This window comes from Neoarius graeffei, chromosome 23, assembly GCF_027579695.1.
Source record: "Neoarius graeffei isolate fNeoGra1 chromosome 23, fNeoGra1.pri, whole genome shotgun sequence".
NCBI lineage: Eukaryota > Metazoa > Chordata > Actinopteri > Siluriformes > Ariidae > Neoarius > Neoarius graeffei.
In genome coordinates, this window is record NC_083591.1 from 20,640,003 (window position 1) to 20,657,902 (window position 17,900).

Below are 17,900 nucleotides of genomic sequence, written 5' to 3' on the forward strand. Positions count from 1 at the left end.
TATTAACAGAAATCTGTTATTTATAGTAATAACAGACATGGAGATAAGCCTGGTTTAACTTTTCACTGCCTCCTGGCGAACCCAGAAAGATGAGAAAAATGGCGAGCTGCAGTTAAATGAAGACTGAATGATAAAACATTCCCCGTGTGTGTGGCAAACATTTCATATCAGGTTAGTATGAAAGCTCTGTGCAATGTTAAAATGTACATCTGAATGTGGGCTTTGGACGAGATGCTTGGCTAGACTAGCAGCACATTTATGTACTGATAATGTAGATGAGGCTAAACACCATAAAATATTCTAGCTCTAGTCCCTGGTTTGTTTATTACTATTAGAAGTCCATGTTTGAGCTTACCTTTGTCATAAGGTATTTCTCTTTATCAGGAATTTCACATAACATTCCAGCATGCACAAAACCTGTTTCAAAATATCAATCAGCATCTGTGCTTTTGTCTGCTTTTAGCATCACTGGTGTATTTAGAAGTCCCAAATATTAAATAGTTCAGGATATCCTAGTGTCCAAAACTGGCAGCTGGTTTGACACACTTTTCAAGTGGAATAAATACATTTGTGGGTAAATTGAGAATAAGCCCTTTTTTTGTCACATTCCTCTTCTGCGTTTAACCCACACTCTCTCATGCCCCCCCCCCCCCCACACACACACACGCGCACGTACACACACAGCGAGAGCACACAGTGGGCAGAATAATGTGGTGCTTGAAAGTTTGTGAACCCTTTAGAATTTTCTATATTTCTGCATAAATATGACCTAAAACATCAGATTTTCACACAAGTCCTAAAAGTAGATAAAGAGAACCCAGTTAAACAAATGAAACAAAAATATTATACTTGGTCATTTTTTTATTGAGGAAAATGATCCAGTATTACATATCTATGAGTGACAAAAGTATGTGAACCTCTAGGATTAGCAGTTAATTTGAAGGTGAAATTAGAGTCAGGTGTTTTCAATCAATGGGATGACAATCAGGTGTGAATGGGCACCCTGTTTTATTTAAAGAACAAGGATCTATCAAAGTCTGATCTTCACAACACCTTTGTGGAAGTGTATCATGGCACGAACAAAGATTTCTGAGGACCTCAGAAAAAGCATTGTTGATGCTCATCAGGCTGGAAAAGGTTAGAAAACCATCTCTAAAGAGTTTGGACTCCACCAATCCACACGTCAGACAGATTGTGTACAAATGGAGGAAATCCAAGACCATTGTTACCCTCCCCAGGTGTGGTCGACCAACAAAGATTACTCCAAAAGCAAGGTGTGTAATAGTCGGCGAGGTCACAAAGGACCCTAGGGTAACTTCTAAGCAACTGAAGGCCTCTCTCACATTGGCTGATGTTGATGTTCACCATCAGTAGAACACTGAACAACAATGGTGTGCATGGCAGGGTTGCAAGGAGAAAAGCCACTGCTCTCCAAAAAGAACATTGCTGCTCGTCTGCAGTTTGCTAAAGATTACGTGGCCAAGCCAGAAGGCTATTGGAAAAATGTTTTATGGATGGATGAGACCAAAATAGAACTTTTTGGTTTAAATGAGAAGCGTTATGTTTGGAGAAAGGAAAACACGGCATTCCAGCATAAGAACCTTCTCCCATCTGTGAAAAATGGTGGTGGTAGTATCATGGTTTGGGCCTGTTTTGCTGCATCTGGGCCAGGACAGCTTGTCATCATTGATGAAACAATGAATTCTAAAGGAAAATGTCAGGACATCCGTCCATGAACTGAATCTCAAGAGAAGGTGGGTCATGCAGCAAGACAACGACCCTAAGCACACAAGTCGTTCTACCAAAGAATGGTTAAAGAACAATAAAGTTAATGTTTTGGAATGGCCAAGTCATAGGCCTGACCTTAATCCAATCAAAATGTTGTAGAAGGACCTGAAGTGAGCAGTTCATGTGAGGAAACCCACCAACATCCCAGAGTTGAAGCTGTTCTGTACGGAGGAATGGGCTAAAATTCCTCCAAGCCATTGTGCAAGATTGATCAACAGTTACTGGAAACGTTTAGTTGCAGTTATTGCTGCACAAGGGGGTCACACCAGATACTGAAAGCAAAGGTTCACATACTTTTGCCACTCACAGATATGCAATATTGAATAATTTTCCTCAATAAATAAATGACCAAGTATAATATTTTTCTCATTTGTTTTCTCTTTATCTACTTTAAAGACTTGTGTGAAAATTTGATTGTTTTCAGGCGCCACTGTATATACTAGTGCATCTCAAACAATTAGAATATCATGAAAAAGTTCATTTTTTTGTAATTTAATTCAAAAAGGTAAACTTTCATGTATTCTATATTCATTACACAATGTTAAATATTTAAAGTATTTTTTTTGTTTGTTTTAATTTTGATGATTATGGCTTCTAGCTCAGGAAAATCAGAAATTCAGTATCTCAACTTAGAATATTTCCTAAGATCAATCAAAAAGCAATTACAATATGTTCATTTATGCACTTGATACTTGATATTTAATATAAATTTGTTTGGAATATATTTGATATAAAAATTACACACATTTTCAGTATGCAGTGTTCATAAATGAGGTCCTTGGTTTATTGGAAAGCCACTTAACATTTTATTATAAAGTGTTTCCAGTAGCTCAGGGTTCTCTTTCACTTCTGTGTGAGGGCTGCTGTTGATATGCTTTACTAATGGTTATTTAATGCAAACTTTTCCTGAATCTTTGCCCTTCAGTTCCACCCTAATTTAAAAAAAAAAAAAGTCAGCACTGTCTGCTACAGTAGGAACTGATAACATTCAGCCATGCAGTCAGATATTGCCGCAAGTAATTAGTTGAAACATGCACTACATGGCCAAAAGTATGTGGACACCTGACCACATACCACATGACATGACCACCCATGTGTGTATTCCAAAACCATTGGCATGTTGGTCTCCCTTTTGCTGTTATAACAGCATCCACTCTTCTGGGAAGGTTTTCCACTAGATTATGGAATGTGGCTGCTGGGATTTGTGGTCATTCAGCCACAAGAGCATTAGTGGGATCAGGCACTGATGTCAAGTGAGAAGGCCTGGTGCACAACTGGCATTCCAATTCATCCCAAAGGTTTTCACTGGGATTGAGTCAGGACTCGAGTCACTCAAGTTCTTCTACATTCAGCATTGTCAAACCATGTCTTTTCTAGACTCCAATTTGTACACAGGGGAATTCTCATGATGAAACAAGTTTGAGCCCTTTATTTCTCGTCAAGGGAAATCTTAATGCAACAGCAAACAAAAGCATTTTAGACAATTGTGTACAATTGGACAATAGCTTTGTGGCCACAGTTTTGAGAAGGCTCATGTATAGGTGTGATGATCAGTTGTCCACACACCTTTGCCATATAATATAGTTGATATTAATTTCATAGCTATTTCTGAAATTGAGAGAGCCTTGATAATGCAATATAAAATCTTGTGTGTATGTAGTATTAAACTTGGATTCTGACTCTTGGGTAAGTCTTTGCTAATGGTTATTTGTTTCATCTTTATCTTTGCAGATCAGAAAATGTTACTGCTGCTTAAAGAATACGAGAACAACAACACAAGTTTGATGGAGTTTCAGTAAGTTGGTTTTCATCTTTAGGCCATGTGTGCAGATGCTGCTGTTCGTACAATGCAGAACTATCAGGTATCAGATATACGCTCACTGAGCACTTTACTAGGAACACTATACTAATACTGGGTAGCTTCTCAGTTTGCTCTCAAAACAGCCTCAATACTTCATGGCATGGATTTCACAAGATTTGGGAAGCATTCCTTTGAGATTCTGCTCCATGTTACCTTGATTGCATCATGCAGTTCCTGCAGATATTTCAGGTGCAGTTTCATGCTGCAAATCTCTTGTTGTACCACATTCCAAAGGTATTTATATTGGATTCGTATCCAGTGACTATGAAGACCACTGAAAAACCTGGAACTCATTGTCCTGTTCATGAAAACAGTTTGAGATGAATTTTGCTTTGTGATGGGCTGCATTATCCTGCTGGATGTAGTCATGAGAATATGGGTAAATTGTGGCCGTGAATTGTGGCACATGGTCAACAATAGTACTCAAATAGGCTGTGGCATTCTCTTGATGATTGATTTGGTATTAATGAGCCCAAAGTGGGCCAAGAAAACTTTGCCCAGACCATGACACCACTTCTACCATCCTGGATTGTTGAAACAAGTTAGGTTAGGTTTGTGGATTCGTGCTGTTGGTGCCAGATTGTGAATCTACCATCTGTGTGCTTCAGCACAAATTGAGATTCATCAGACCAGGGTACATTTTTTTTCCAGTCTTCAACTGTCCAGTTTTTGTGAGCCTGTTCCCACTGCAGGATTAGCTTTCTGTTCTTGGCTGAAAGCTAAGTCGAACCTAACGTGGTCTTCTGTTGTAGCCCATCTGCCTCAATCACAGCAAATTCCCCAGTGTTGAAGTAACACTTTCAGAGTTAATTGGTGTCCAATTGGGCATATACAGTGCTCAGCATAAATGAGTACACCCCCTTTGAAAAGTAACATTTTAAACAATATCTCAATGAACACAAACAATTTCCAAAATGTTGACAAGGCAAAGTTTAATATAACATCTGTTTAACTTGTAACGTGAAAGTAAGGTTAATAATATTAACTTAGATTACACATTTTTTCAGTTTTACTCAAATTAGGTTGGTGCAAAAATGAGTACACCCCACAACAAAAATTACTACGTCTAGTACTTTGTATGGCCTCCATGGTTTTTAATGACAGCACCAAGTCTTCTAGGCATGGAATGAACAAGTTGGCGACATTTTCCAACATCAATCTTTTTCCATTCTTCAACAATGACCTCTTTTAGTGACTGGATGCTGGATGGAGAGTGATGCTCAACTTGTCTCTTCAGAAGTCATCTCTCATCTCATTATCTCTAGCCGCTTTATCCTTCTACAGGGTCGCAGGCAAGCTAGAGCCTATCCCAGCTGACTACGGGCGAAAGGCGGGGTACACCCTGGACAAGTCGCCAGGTCATCACAGGGCTGACACATAGACACAGACAACCATTCACACTCACATTCACACCTACGGTCAATTTAGAGTCACCAGTTAACCTAACCTGCATGTCTTTGGACTGTGGGGGAAACCGGAGCACCCGGAGGAAACCCACGCGGACACGGGGAGAACATGCAAACTCCACACAGAAAGGCCCTCGCCGGCCCCGGGGCTCGAACCCAGGACCTTCTTGCTGTGAGGTGACAGCGCTAACCACTACACCACCGTGCCGCCCCCTCTTCAGAATTCCCCAAAGAAAATAATTTCTTTACACCACAAAGGTGAAGGCTACAAGATCAGCAAAGCTTTACTTATCAGTCAGAATACTGTAGCAAAAGTGGTACAAACATTTAAGAAAGATGGAACTGCAACCATCTCACAGAGACGTCCAGGTCATTCACGGAAGTTAACACCTCGACAGGAGCGTCTTCTGATGAGAAGGGTTGAAGAAAATCAGCATGCAAGTTCACTGCAGTTATCTAAAGAAGTAGTAGGCCAAACTGGGGTGACTATTTCCCGTGACACAATACGGCGTACACTGCAGAGGAATGGCATGCATGGATGCCGTCCACGAAAGAAGCCTCTCCTAAAGCCCAGGCACAAAAAAAGCCCACCTCGAGTTTTCCAGGGCCCATGTCTGACAAAGATGAAGACTACTGGGACTCTATACTCTGGAGTGATGAGACCAAGATAAATGTTTTTGGAACTGATGGCTTCAAAACTGTATGGTGTCGCAAAGGTGAGGAATACAAAGAAAAATGCATGGTGCCTACAGTGAAACATGGTGGTGGCAGTGTTCTTATGTGGGGCTGCATGAGTGCTGCTGGTGTCAGGGAGCTGCATTTCATTGATGACATCATGAATTCACAGATGTATTGCTCTATACTGAAAGAGAAGATGCTACCATCACTCTGTGCCCTTGGTCGTTGTGCACTTTTCCAACATGACTAAGCACACATCTAAGGCCACTATTGGATTTCTGAAGAAGAACAGGGTGAAAGTGATTCAGTGGCCAAGTATGTCTCCTGATCTGAACAAGTTGGCGACATTTTGCAACATCAGTCTTTTTCCATTCTTCAACAATGACCTCTTTTACTGACTGGATGCTGGGCTGCAGAGTGATGCTCAACTTGTCTCTTCAGAATTCCCCATAGGTGTGAACACCTATGGGGAATTCTGAAGAGACAAGTTGAGCATCACTCTGCAGCCCAGCATCCAGTCAGTAAAAGAGGTCATTGTTGAAGAATGGAAAAAGACTGATGTTGCAAAATGTCGCCAACTTGTTCATTTCATGCCTAGAAGACTTGGTGCTGTCATTAAAAATCATGGAGGCCATACAAAGTACTATATGTAGTAGTTTTTGTTGTGGGGTGTACTCATTTTTGCACCACCCTAATTTGAGTAAAACTGAAAAAATGTGTAATCTAAGTTATATTATTAACCTTACTTTCACATTATAAGTTAAACAGATGTTATATTAAACTTTGTCTTGTCAACATTTTGGAAATTGTTTGTGTTCATTGAGATATTGTTTAAAATGTTACTTTTCAAAGGGGGTGTACTCATTTACGCTGAGCACTGTATAAACACAGTAGGGTGTTAAATCAACACTCTGAGTGAAATTTCATCACTGGGGATTTTGGTGCGATATTCAGTGTGTTGTGCATTCTGAGGTGCTTTTCTGCTCACCGCAATTGTACAGAATGATTACAGAAACTGAGTTACTGTAGCCTTTCTGTCAGCTTGACCGAGTCTGGCCATTCTCCATTGACCTCTCAACAAGGCATTTGCTTCAGGAGAACTGCTGCTTAATGGATCCCCCCACCTGTTTTAATGTACCATTCTAAATAAACACTAGAGAATATTGTGCATAAAGATCCTAGGAGATTTGCAGTTATAGAGATACTCAAACCAGCTTGTTTGCCATGGTCAATATCAGTCATTTCCCCCCCTTCTGATAGTTGATGTGAACATTACCCAAAGCTGCTGGCCCATATCTGCATAATTTTATGCATTGCCCTGCAGACATATGACTGACAGATTAGTTAATGGCATGAATAAGTAGGTGTACATGTTCCTAATAAAGTGTTTGGTGAGTGTATGTTTAGGTGTCAGACAAATTTACAGTACCAGTCAAAAGTTTGGACACCTACTCATTCATAGGTTTTTCTGTATTTTGACTATTTTCTACATTGTTGAACAATAATGATGTTAAAGCTACAAAATAACATGGAGCATGCACAGAATTATGTGGTAAATGTGTTTTTAAAAAAGGTTTTATATTTTATATTTTGCAAAGTATCCATTGTTTACCTTGACAGCTTTGCATTACCAGCTTCATGAGGTAGTCATATCAGCTGCTTTTCAGTTAACAGGTGTGCCTTGTCAAAGTGTGCGTGTGTGTGTGTGTGTGTGTGTGTGTGTGTGTAAGATATACACCGTACCTTGCAAAAGTATTCATCCCCCTTGGTGTTTGGCCTGTTTTGTTGCATTACAAGCTTGAATTAAAATGGATTTTTGGTGGGTTAGCACCATTTGAGTTACACAACGTGCGTACAACTTTAAAGGTGCACATTTTTTATTTTTTTTTTAATTGTGACACAAAAAAAAAGAAAAAAACCCAGAAATCTGGAGTGTGCATAAGTCACGCGACAGATTCTCAATTGGATTGAGGACTTGGCTTTGACTAGGCCATTCCAAGTCATTTAAATGTTTCCCTTTAAAACACACTCCAGTGTAGCTTTAGCAGTATGTTTAGGGTCATTGTCCTGCTAGACATGAACCTTCGTCCCAGTCTCAAACAGCTAGCTCAGACAGGTTTTCCTCCAGAATTGCCCTGTATTTAGTGCCATCCATCTTTCCTTCAGTCCTGACCAGCTTTCCTGGCCCTGCAGATGAAAAACATCCCCACAGCATGATGCTGCCACCACCATACTCCATTGTAGGGATGGTGTTCTCAGGGTGTTGGGTTTGCGCCGCACATGGCATTTCCCATGATGGCCAAAAAGTTTAATTTTTGTCTCATTTGACCAGAGAATCATCTTCCATGTGTTTGGAGTGTCTGCCACATGCTGTTGGGCAAACTCCAAACATGATTTTTTTTTTTTTTTTTAAAGCAGTGACACTTTTTTCTGTCCGCTCTTCCATAAAGCTCCACTCTGTGGAGTGTATGGCTTAAAGTGGTCCTATGGACAGATACACCCATCCCCACTGTGGATCTTTGGAGCTCCCTCAGCGTTATTGTTGGTGTCTTTGTTGCATCTCTGATTAATGCCCTCCTTGCCCGGTCTGTAAGTGTTGGTGGGCGGCCTTCTCTTGTCAGGTTTGTAGTGGTGCCATGTTCTTTCCATTTTGCTATAATGCATTTAATGGTGCTCCCTGGGATATTCAAAGTTTGGGATTTTTTTTATGACCCAACCTTGATCTATACTTCTCCACAACTTTATCTCTGACCTGTTTGGAGTGCTCCTTGGTTCTCGTGTTGCTTGCTTAGTAGTGTAGCAGAGTCAGGGTCCTTCCAGAACAGGTTGATTTATACAGACATCATATGACAGATCATGTGACACTTTGATTGCACACAGGTGGATTTTAATCAACTAATTATGTGACTTGGTTGGACCAGCTCTTATTTAGGGGTTTCGTACAAAAGGGGGTGAATATGCACACTCTAGATTTCTGTTTTTTTTTTTTTAAATATGAACAAACAATAGTTTGTCACAATAAAAAAAAATGTGCTCCTTTAAAGTTGTAGGTATGTTGTGTAATTCAAATGGTGCTACCCCCCGCCCAATCCATTTTAATTCCAGCTTGTAATGCAGCAAAACAGGACAAACACCAAGGGGGATGAATACTTTTGCAAGACACTGTATATATGATGTATATAAAATAAGAGTATAAGAGAGAGGATATTAGACAGTTGCATGAAAAAGGTTATCTTTGAGTGGTGAATATATTCGTGAATGAAAATATGTAGATAATTTTTCTTTTTCAACACGAAGATAAACTTCATGTCTTTGCACCATTGTGTAATGTTCTTTATATTATATGGACACATCCACAGAAAAAAAAAAAGCAAGTGTGACAATGTTTATGCTGGGGTAAATGAGGAACTGGAGAAAGGCACTATAATCCAAGGTACACTTATTTTTAATGTTCAATTTTCAGTGCCTACTATTTCGACACACACATGCACGCACAGATTGCAGGATGCAGCGCTCTCTCTCTCTCTCTCTCTCTCTCTCTCTCTCTCTCTCATTACTGGCCATCTGAAAGGCACAGAGACACACATTAATGAATAGACAGCCAGTAATTAGACACAGGTGTAACTTGTCACGTTACTTGTTGGTTCAACCTGACTCCTCGCTGTTCACAGCTGACGCTTGACCACATCCTCGCTGCCACAGCAAGTTAATCAAAAGAGCTTTAATTTTCAACCATAACATTCAACCATTTAATGTTTACCCTTTTGACAATACATGTCCAGTCAGCAGGAAAACACTGGGAGTGACGTCATCGGAGTGAAATATCGAAAATTATTCTACATACAGGACACTTTTTTGATGGAATAAAACCATAAATTTTTTGCGCGATCCGGTTTCCATCAAATTGTGTGCTCTGATTGGCTCACGAGCGGTCTGGAATCCTACGATACGTACCCCGGTTACAGACCTTTGGCAACTCGCTCATTTACAACAACAAACAACATGGTAGCAATTTTTTGGCAACGTTTATTTTCGCATTTCTCAGTATAACAGCATTAATTTTACAGCATGGATAGCGATAATGACAGTGTTCACAGCGAAAGCAAGTTTTACTACCCTGATGAAGACTAAATAAAAGAAAACATTTCAGGAGAAAGCTAACTTGTAACTGTTGCTAACACCAAGCAAAAACATGGCTGAATCCTGAATGACTCAATTTTGTATAAATAGAGGACTACATAGGCGGCAAAATGTAGTTGTTGTTTTTTTCCTGCCATAGAAGTGCACTTGTATACCGAGGAGGAAGCCATTTGCATTACAGCCATGAGTGAGGATTCAAAATGCTGGCTCGCCTTGGCTTTGTTTTCCCTTTTGGGCACTCATTTTCTGTTAGAATTTGGTAAAGAAAAATATATATATATATTATTTACCACTTTAAGGTCGGTCCGTATCGTGAAATACCGTCAGAGGCCCTTCTACGCCCTTTTTGAGGAATGTATTGTCGGACTTAAACCAACATCTGAAGAGGTGAGATCGCTCCTTTTTTTCCCTATTTTTGCTGGCGGGATTGTTTTTGTTTTTGGAAAGCGCATGGGTGGTGCGCGGTTTGGTACTGCTTCCGCAGTGTTTGGACTAAAGACTCTGCCCTAAGGGCTATTCTCTCTCACACACTCTCTCTCTCTTTGCACCATTACACAATACAGTGGGGCAAAAAAGTATTTAGTCAGTCACCAATTGTGCAAGTTCTCCCACTTAAAAACATGAGAGAGGCCTGTGATTTTCATCATAGGTATACCTCAACTATGATAGACAAAATGAGAAAAAAAAATCCAGAAAATCACATTGTCTGATTTTTAAAGAATTTATTTGCAAATTATGGTGGAAAATAAGTATTTGGTCAATAACAAAAGTTCATCTCAATACTTTGTTATATACCCTTTGTTGGCAATGACAGAGGTCAAACGTTTTCTGTAAGTCTTCACAAGGTTTTCACACACTGTTGCTGATATTTTGGCCCATTCCTCCATGCAGATCTCCTCTAGAGCAGTGATGTTTTGGGGCTGTCGCTGGGCAACACGGACTTTCAACTCCCTCCAAAGATTTTCTATGGGGTTGAGATCTGGAGACTGGCTAGGCCACTCCAGGACCTTGAAATGCTTCTTACGAAGCCACTCCTTCGTTGCCCGGGTGGTGTGTTTGGGATCACTGTCATGCTGAAAGACCCAGCCACGTTTCATCTTCAATGCCCTTGCTGATGGAAGGAGGTTTTCACTCAAAATCTCACGATACATGGCCCCATTCATTCTTTCCTTTACACGGATCAGTTGTCCTGGTCCCTTTGCAGAAAAACAGCCCCAAAGCATGATGTTTCCACCCCCATGCTTCACAGTAGGTATGGTGTTCTTTGGATGCAACTCAGCATTCTCTCTCCTCCAAACACGACAAGTTGAGTTTTTACCAAAAAGTTCTATTTTGGTTTCATCTGACCATATGACATTCTCCCAATCCTCTTCTGGATCATCCAAATGCTCTCTAGCAAACTTCAGACGGGCCTGGACATGTACTGGCTTAAGCAGGGGGACGCGTCTGGCACTGCAAGATTTGAGTCCCTGGCGGCGTAGTGTGTTACTGATGGTAGCCTTTGTTACTTTGGTCCCAGCTCTCTGCAGGTCATTCACTAGGTCCCCCGTGTGGTTCTGGGATTTTTGCTCACCATTCTTGTGATCATTTTGACCCCACAGGGTGAGATCTTGCGTGGAGCCCCAGCTCGAGGGAGATTATCAGTGGTCTTGTATGTCTTCCATTTTCTAATAATTGCTCCCACAGTTGATTTCTTCACACCAAGTTGCTTACCTATTGCAGATTCAGTCTTCCCAGCCTGGTGCAGGTCTACAATTTTGTTTCTGGTGTCCTTTGACAGCTCTTTGGTCTTGGCCATAGTGGAGTTTGGAATGTGTCTGTTTGAGGTTGTGGACAGGTGTCTTTTATACTGATAACGAGTTCAAACAGGTGCCATTAATACAGGTAACGAGTGGAGGACAGAGGAGCCTCTTAAAGAAGTTGTTACAGGTCTGTGAGAGCCAGAAATCTTGCTTGTTTGTAGGTGACCAAATACTTATTTTACCGAGGAATTTACCAATTAATTCATTAAAAATCCTACAATGTGATTTCCTGGATTCTTTCCACCCATTCTGTCTCTCATAGTTGAAGTGTACCTATGATGAAAATTACAGGCCTCTCTCATCTTTTTAAGTGGGAGAACTTGCATAATTGGTAGCTGACTAAATACTTTTTTGCCCCACTGTAAATATTCACAGTGAAAATATTTTGTAAGCGCGTTTCATGAACCAAGTTATAGGATTTGTTGACAACTCACATCGAGTTTGTTACACTTCTACCTGGCGTGAAGCACCGACAGTCATGTGGTTGTGACGTCATCGTAAACAAATCCGTTCTACTCATCCAGACAACTTCGCAACGACGCCATTGCCAGATTTTTCCACTCTGGAACCTGTTCTCAAAAGATTTCATTTTGGGGCACCCAAAACGGCGGTGCCGTGTGGACGCCAGGCCTATAAACAGTTTTATCAGATTCACCTGAATCCGTTGCCGTGTGGACAGGGCCTAAGATTTCTGTCTCCAGATTCCTCTTCCACACACACTTACCCCAGTATTTTTCACACAGACTTAGGTATTCATTTCCTTATGAAATTTGCTTAGTTACTTTTAAAATCAACATCGACAGCTACACATAATGGAGCTACCTGGCACCCTGCCGCTAATCCCTTGCAAAATCCTTTGCCCTTTTTTTTTTTTTTTTGGTGTGTCTGGCTAAGTTTCGGCTGAGCTGAAGTCCCAGCTCTAATAGTGACGGTTCACCACTGCTTGTAAATATGTGTGAAGAATATCTAATGACGTTTTGGTAGCCTTTCGGGTGTTCAATGCTTCTCTCTCTTTCCTGGCAAACAAAGAAATGCTTCTGCGCACATGCAGCAGAAAACTCTCTCATTGGATATTCACATCAGCTCTGACGTGTGACATGTCATCTTGACAACATGCAATATTGTAAACCATATTGAATGCTCATTCTCCATTGGATAGAGTGGCGTAATACAAGTAGGATAAGTGATATGCTAACAATATTGCATGCTATCAAACCAAATGAATGGAACCTGTTAGAAAGGAATAGAATACATGCATATTATTTTACCAGCTGGGAAGTCCGTATCGTGAAATACCGTGACCGAGGTCTTGAAAATACTGACCAAGGCCACTGCTGCCTATGTAGTGCCCTATTTATACAAATAGGAGTCATTCAGGATTCAGCCATGACACGGAGCAAAAACATGGCTGAATCCTGAATGACTCCTATTTGTATAAATAGGGCACTACATAGGCAGCAGTGGTAGTTTCTTTTTCCCTGCCATGGAAGCGCACTTGTATACTGAGGAGGAAAGCAATTTGCTGCTGCTAAACACTGTGGAACAACTAATGAAAGTTGTTGGCTAGCTCGCACACAACTGTTAACAGTGACAGCGCGCACTGATCGCTATTGAGAGAAAGTAGCCCCAAGCAATTACAAGGTGTGACCTTTTGGACTACAAGGGTTTTGTTATGCTAATAAATCACTCATTCGAACACGAGCTGTTTTGAGGAGAAAAACGTGTTACTTGCAGACCCCAGGAAACCTGCCGGAACTACTTGTGCACTGACCAACACTGTACAATATCTAGGCTCACAGAACACTGTCGGGGGTAAGTCAGTGTGGATGCACGACAGTGCTGACGGGGATACCATATAGATTCATGTCAAAAATCCCGAACTATCCCTTTAAAATAATGAAACTAGATTTCTGGTTATCTTGATATTAGAATAATTCCTAAGATCATCCAAAAAAAGACTGACAATACAGGACTGTCCAATGTCTGAAAAGTATGTTCATTTAGGCACTCAGTACTTGTTTGATGCTTCTTTACTATGAATTACTGCATCAGTGTGGCGTGGCATGAAGGCGATCAGCCTGTGGTACTGTTGAGGTGTTATTGAAGCCCAGGTTGCTTTGTTGGCGACCTTCAGCTCTTCTGCATTTTTGGGTGGGGTGTTTCTCATCTTCCTCTTGACAATACCCCATAGATTCTGTATGTGGGTCAGGTCAGATGAGTTGGCTGGCCAATCAAGCACAGTACTATCATGGTCAGCAAATGATTTGGTAGTAGTTTTGGTACTGTGGGCAGGTGTCAGTTCCTGCTAGAAAAGAAAATTGTCATCTCCATAAAGCTTGTCAGCAGATGGAAGCATGAAGTGCTCTAAAATTTCCTGGTAGATGGCTGCATTGTCTTTAGACTTGATAAAACACAGTGACCCAACACCAGCAGATGACATGGCATCCCAAATCATCACAGACTGTGGAAACTTTACACTGGACTTCAAACACCTTTGGATTCTGTGTCTCTCCTTTCTCCGTAGTCCAGGTAAGATTCTTCTGATGTTGTCTCTGGTTCAGGAGTGGCTTGATATTAGGAATGTGACACTTGTAGCCCCCTTCCTAAATATGTCTGTGTGTGGTGGCTCTTGATGCACTGACACCAGCCTCTGTCCATTCCTTATGAAGCTCTCCCAAATCCTTGAATCAACTTTTCTTGACAGTCCTCTCAAGGTTATGATAATTCCTATTGCTTGTGCACCTTTTGACCTTCTGTGGGTTACCCTCCTTTTGGAGTGTGTCAATGATCGTCTTCTGATAACCGTCAAGTCAGCAGCCTTCCCCATGATTGTGTTGCGTGCACTGAACTAGACTGAGAGAAGCATGGTATTTATATGGTCTTACTCAAAATTAAATATTCTAATAAATTGAGATACTGGATTTCTAATTTTCATGAGATTTAAGCCATAATCAAAATTAAAACAAAAAATGCTTGAAATTAAAAAGTGTACTATATCTACACGTACACACACACACACACACACACACACACACACACATATATATATATACACACACACACACACACAGTGAGTGAGTTGTGGTCAGAAGTTTACATACAGTGACATGTCATCTTGGATATGAATGTCATGCGAATATTTGGGCTTTCAGTAATTTCTTTGAACTGTTCTTTTTCTGTGGCAGAATGTACAGCATATGTATTTAATTAAAAAAAACACTAGAATTTGATTCACAAGTTTTTATTTTCTTTGGGTTTTCTGAAATCAACACAGGGTCAAAACCATACATACAGCGCACCTAATATTTGGGTAAAATGTCTCTTCGCAAGATTTACCTTGACCAAACATTTTTGTTTACCACGAACAAGCTTCCGGCAGAATTCTGGTTGGATATTTTATGTCTCTTCATGGTAGAATTGGTAGAGTTCAATGAAATGTTTTTTGGTTTTTTTCTTGGCATGGACTTGACTTATAAGCACGGTCCATATATTTTCAATAGAGTTGAAGTCAGGGCTTGTTTTAAGCTTAATGTTAGCCTGCTTTATCCTCCACAACCAGCTCTGATGTGTGTTTGGGTTCATTGTCCTGTTATAAGTCCCAAGTCATATTCAAGTTTTTGATGGTTTATGCTGAAGAATTCTGAGGTAGTCCTCCTTCATTATTCCATCCACTTTGTGCAATGAACCAGTTCCACTGGCAGCAAAACAGCCCCAGAGCATGATGATCCTACCACCACCACCAGCTGGTACAGTGTTCCTCTGTACATTGTGGCTAAACAATTCTATCTTTGTCTCATCTGATCATGCAGCTATCCTCCAGAAGGCTTTTTCTTTGTCCGTGTGGTCAGCTTCAAACTTTAAGCTTGAAGATGTCAATTTTGGAGCGAACGTTATTTCTTGGATAGCAGCCTCTTAGTCCATCGTGATCTGAACTGCAGACAGTGATCCATCAGCTTCCAGTTCATAGCAGGGCTGTGCCATGGTGGTTCCCAGGTTGTTCCTGACCATCCAAACCAATTTCCCTTCAGCTGAGGGTGACAATTTGTGTTTTCTTGAAGCAAAGTGGCTTGGCAAAGTGATTACACCTCACAATAACTTGGATACAATTGTTTGAACTGATCTTGGAATTTGCAGTTGTTTAGAAATGGCTTCAAAGAGACATTCTGGATGTGTGTATCTGCGATGCTCTTTCTCAGATCTGCACTGAGCTCCTTGGACTTTCCCGTTGTGTTGGTCAAGCCAATGAGTGCTGTAAGCAAACCCTTTTTATGAAGGCACAGAGAAGCTACCAGCTGTAGCCAATCATGATCACTAACAGGAAGTTAAGAGGCCTTGGCAAGATAAGAGACATTTTAGAAGTTTCACCACCTCTGAATTTAATAATCTAAGTGAGCGTATGTAAGTGTTTGACCCTGTATGTATAATTTTGACCCTGTATTGATTTCAGAAAACCCAAAGAAAATTCAAATTTGTGCACCAAATTCTAGTGGTTTATTTTTAATTAAAGATGTATGCTGTACATTCTGCCGCAGAAAAAGAACAGTTCAGAGATATTACTGAAAGCCCAAATATTGCCATGACATTCATGCCACTATATGTAAACTTCTGACCACAACTTGTATGCACACACATTCACATGCGCGCGCGTGTGTTTATTTATTTATTTTCACACATACATACACTCACACACCCACGTTACAGGTAGTCGTTGACTTACGACCTATGCGACTTACGACCGATTGACTTTACGACCATCTGGTTATGACTGGCAAGTGTTTCCCAGCTGAGCTAGCTGAGCGTACGACAGTTTCCGCCCCAGCTCCCAGCAGCGCCTCTCGCCGCATACAACAGTTTCCGCCCCAGCTCCAGGCACATGGGCAATCTCTCTCGCGCTCCGTCATACGGTTTCCGCCCCAGCTCCTGGTTTATGAAACGAGCAAATGCTCCCGCCAGCCCGAGCGCTGCAACAGGTGATGATGACGTAGACGACCCACAGCCAAGCACCAGTGATGCCAGCGGTCACTAAGTTTTGTATTTTGCTATGTTTTACATTTGTATGTTGGTATGTTTTAAACTGAAATGTTTTCTATTTTTCACACCTGTATTTCGTATTTTTTGTTTTGCACATATTAAACGAATTGTACTGTATGCAGTGTAGTATGCAGTGTTTGACTTAAACCAAATAATGAGCCAAGGTAATGAAATCAGAAAATGTTGATAAAATAAGACTTTAAGATGATGACAATGTCATTACACATCACAATATATTTGGATTCATTTAACATAGGCCGACTTACGACCAGATCGGTTTACGACCGGTCAGTCGTAACCAAACGCAGTCGTAAGTCGACGACTATATATATATATATATATATATATATATATATATATATATATATATATATATATATTTTTTTTTAACCCTTGTTTAACCAGGAAAGGTCCCATTGAGCCACAATGGCTCTTCTGCCAGGGAGACCTGGCCAAGAATAGCAGGCAGATATTAATACAAAGACAAGGACAAAAACAAGACACTAAATAAAACAAACCATGGGACGTACACCAAATACACAACAGCCAGGAATAATTAAAAACAAAAGACAAGAGAAAACAAGACGCACATAAAAGGTAAAAACAAAAACTGAACAGCAATAAAATGATAAGAAGTGAAAACATGGGCACCCTATTTAAAAGCAATGGCAGTGCTCTATAAAAGTTGATTGTAAAAGATTTTTAAAAACACTGACAGAGGGAAGTGTCTCTAGGTGAAGTGTACTCTGTAGTTCATTCCACATATATGGTGCATAGTATGAAAATGATGTCTTTCGAAGTTCAGTTCTTATTGAGGGTACAGTCAATAGTAACTTATTTGTTGACCTTGTACTGTATACACTTGTGTGAAAAGAAAGCAGAGTCGAAATGTATTGAGGTAAGTTACCCAGTAGCGCTTTTAAAATAAAAATAAGAAAGTGAAATTTCCTTCTAAGAGAAAGAGAAGACCATTGTACCATTTCATGCAACAAGCAATGATGAACTCTATTTCCAGTCCCTGTGATAAAACGCAAGGCAGAATTATATACAACATCCAGTTTTTTTAGCAGTACCAGTGAGGAATGCATATAAATGATATCACCATAATCTAACACGGATAAGAAAGTATTCTCTACCAACCTTTTTCTTGCTTTGTAAGGAAAACACTTTCTTTGTCTAAAATAAAATCCTACT

The 17,900-nt window shown here is 40.4% G+C and overlaps 1 protein-coding gene across 4 annotated transcripts in view; it reads left to right on the forward strand.

Annotated features, from left to right (window-relative positions):
* urb1 (URB1 ribosome biogenesis homolog) overlaps positions 1-17,900 on the forward strand; it is a 430,640-nt gene that overhangs the window by 346,766 nt on the left and 65,974 nt on the right. For all 4 annotated transcript variants that reach the window (XM_060905914.1, XM_060905916.1, XM_060905915.1 and 1 more), the window contains one exon: positions 3,520-3,583. In XM_060905914.1, coding sequence (XP_060761897.1) covers positions 3,520-3,583 — 64 coding nt within the window. The remainder of the gene's footprint in view (positions 1-3,519; positions 3,584-17,900) is intronic.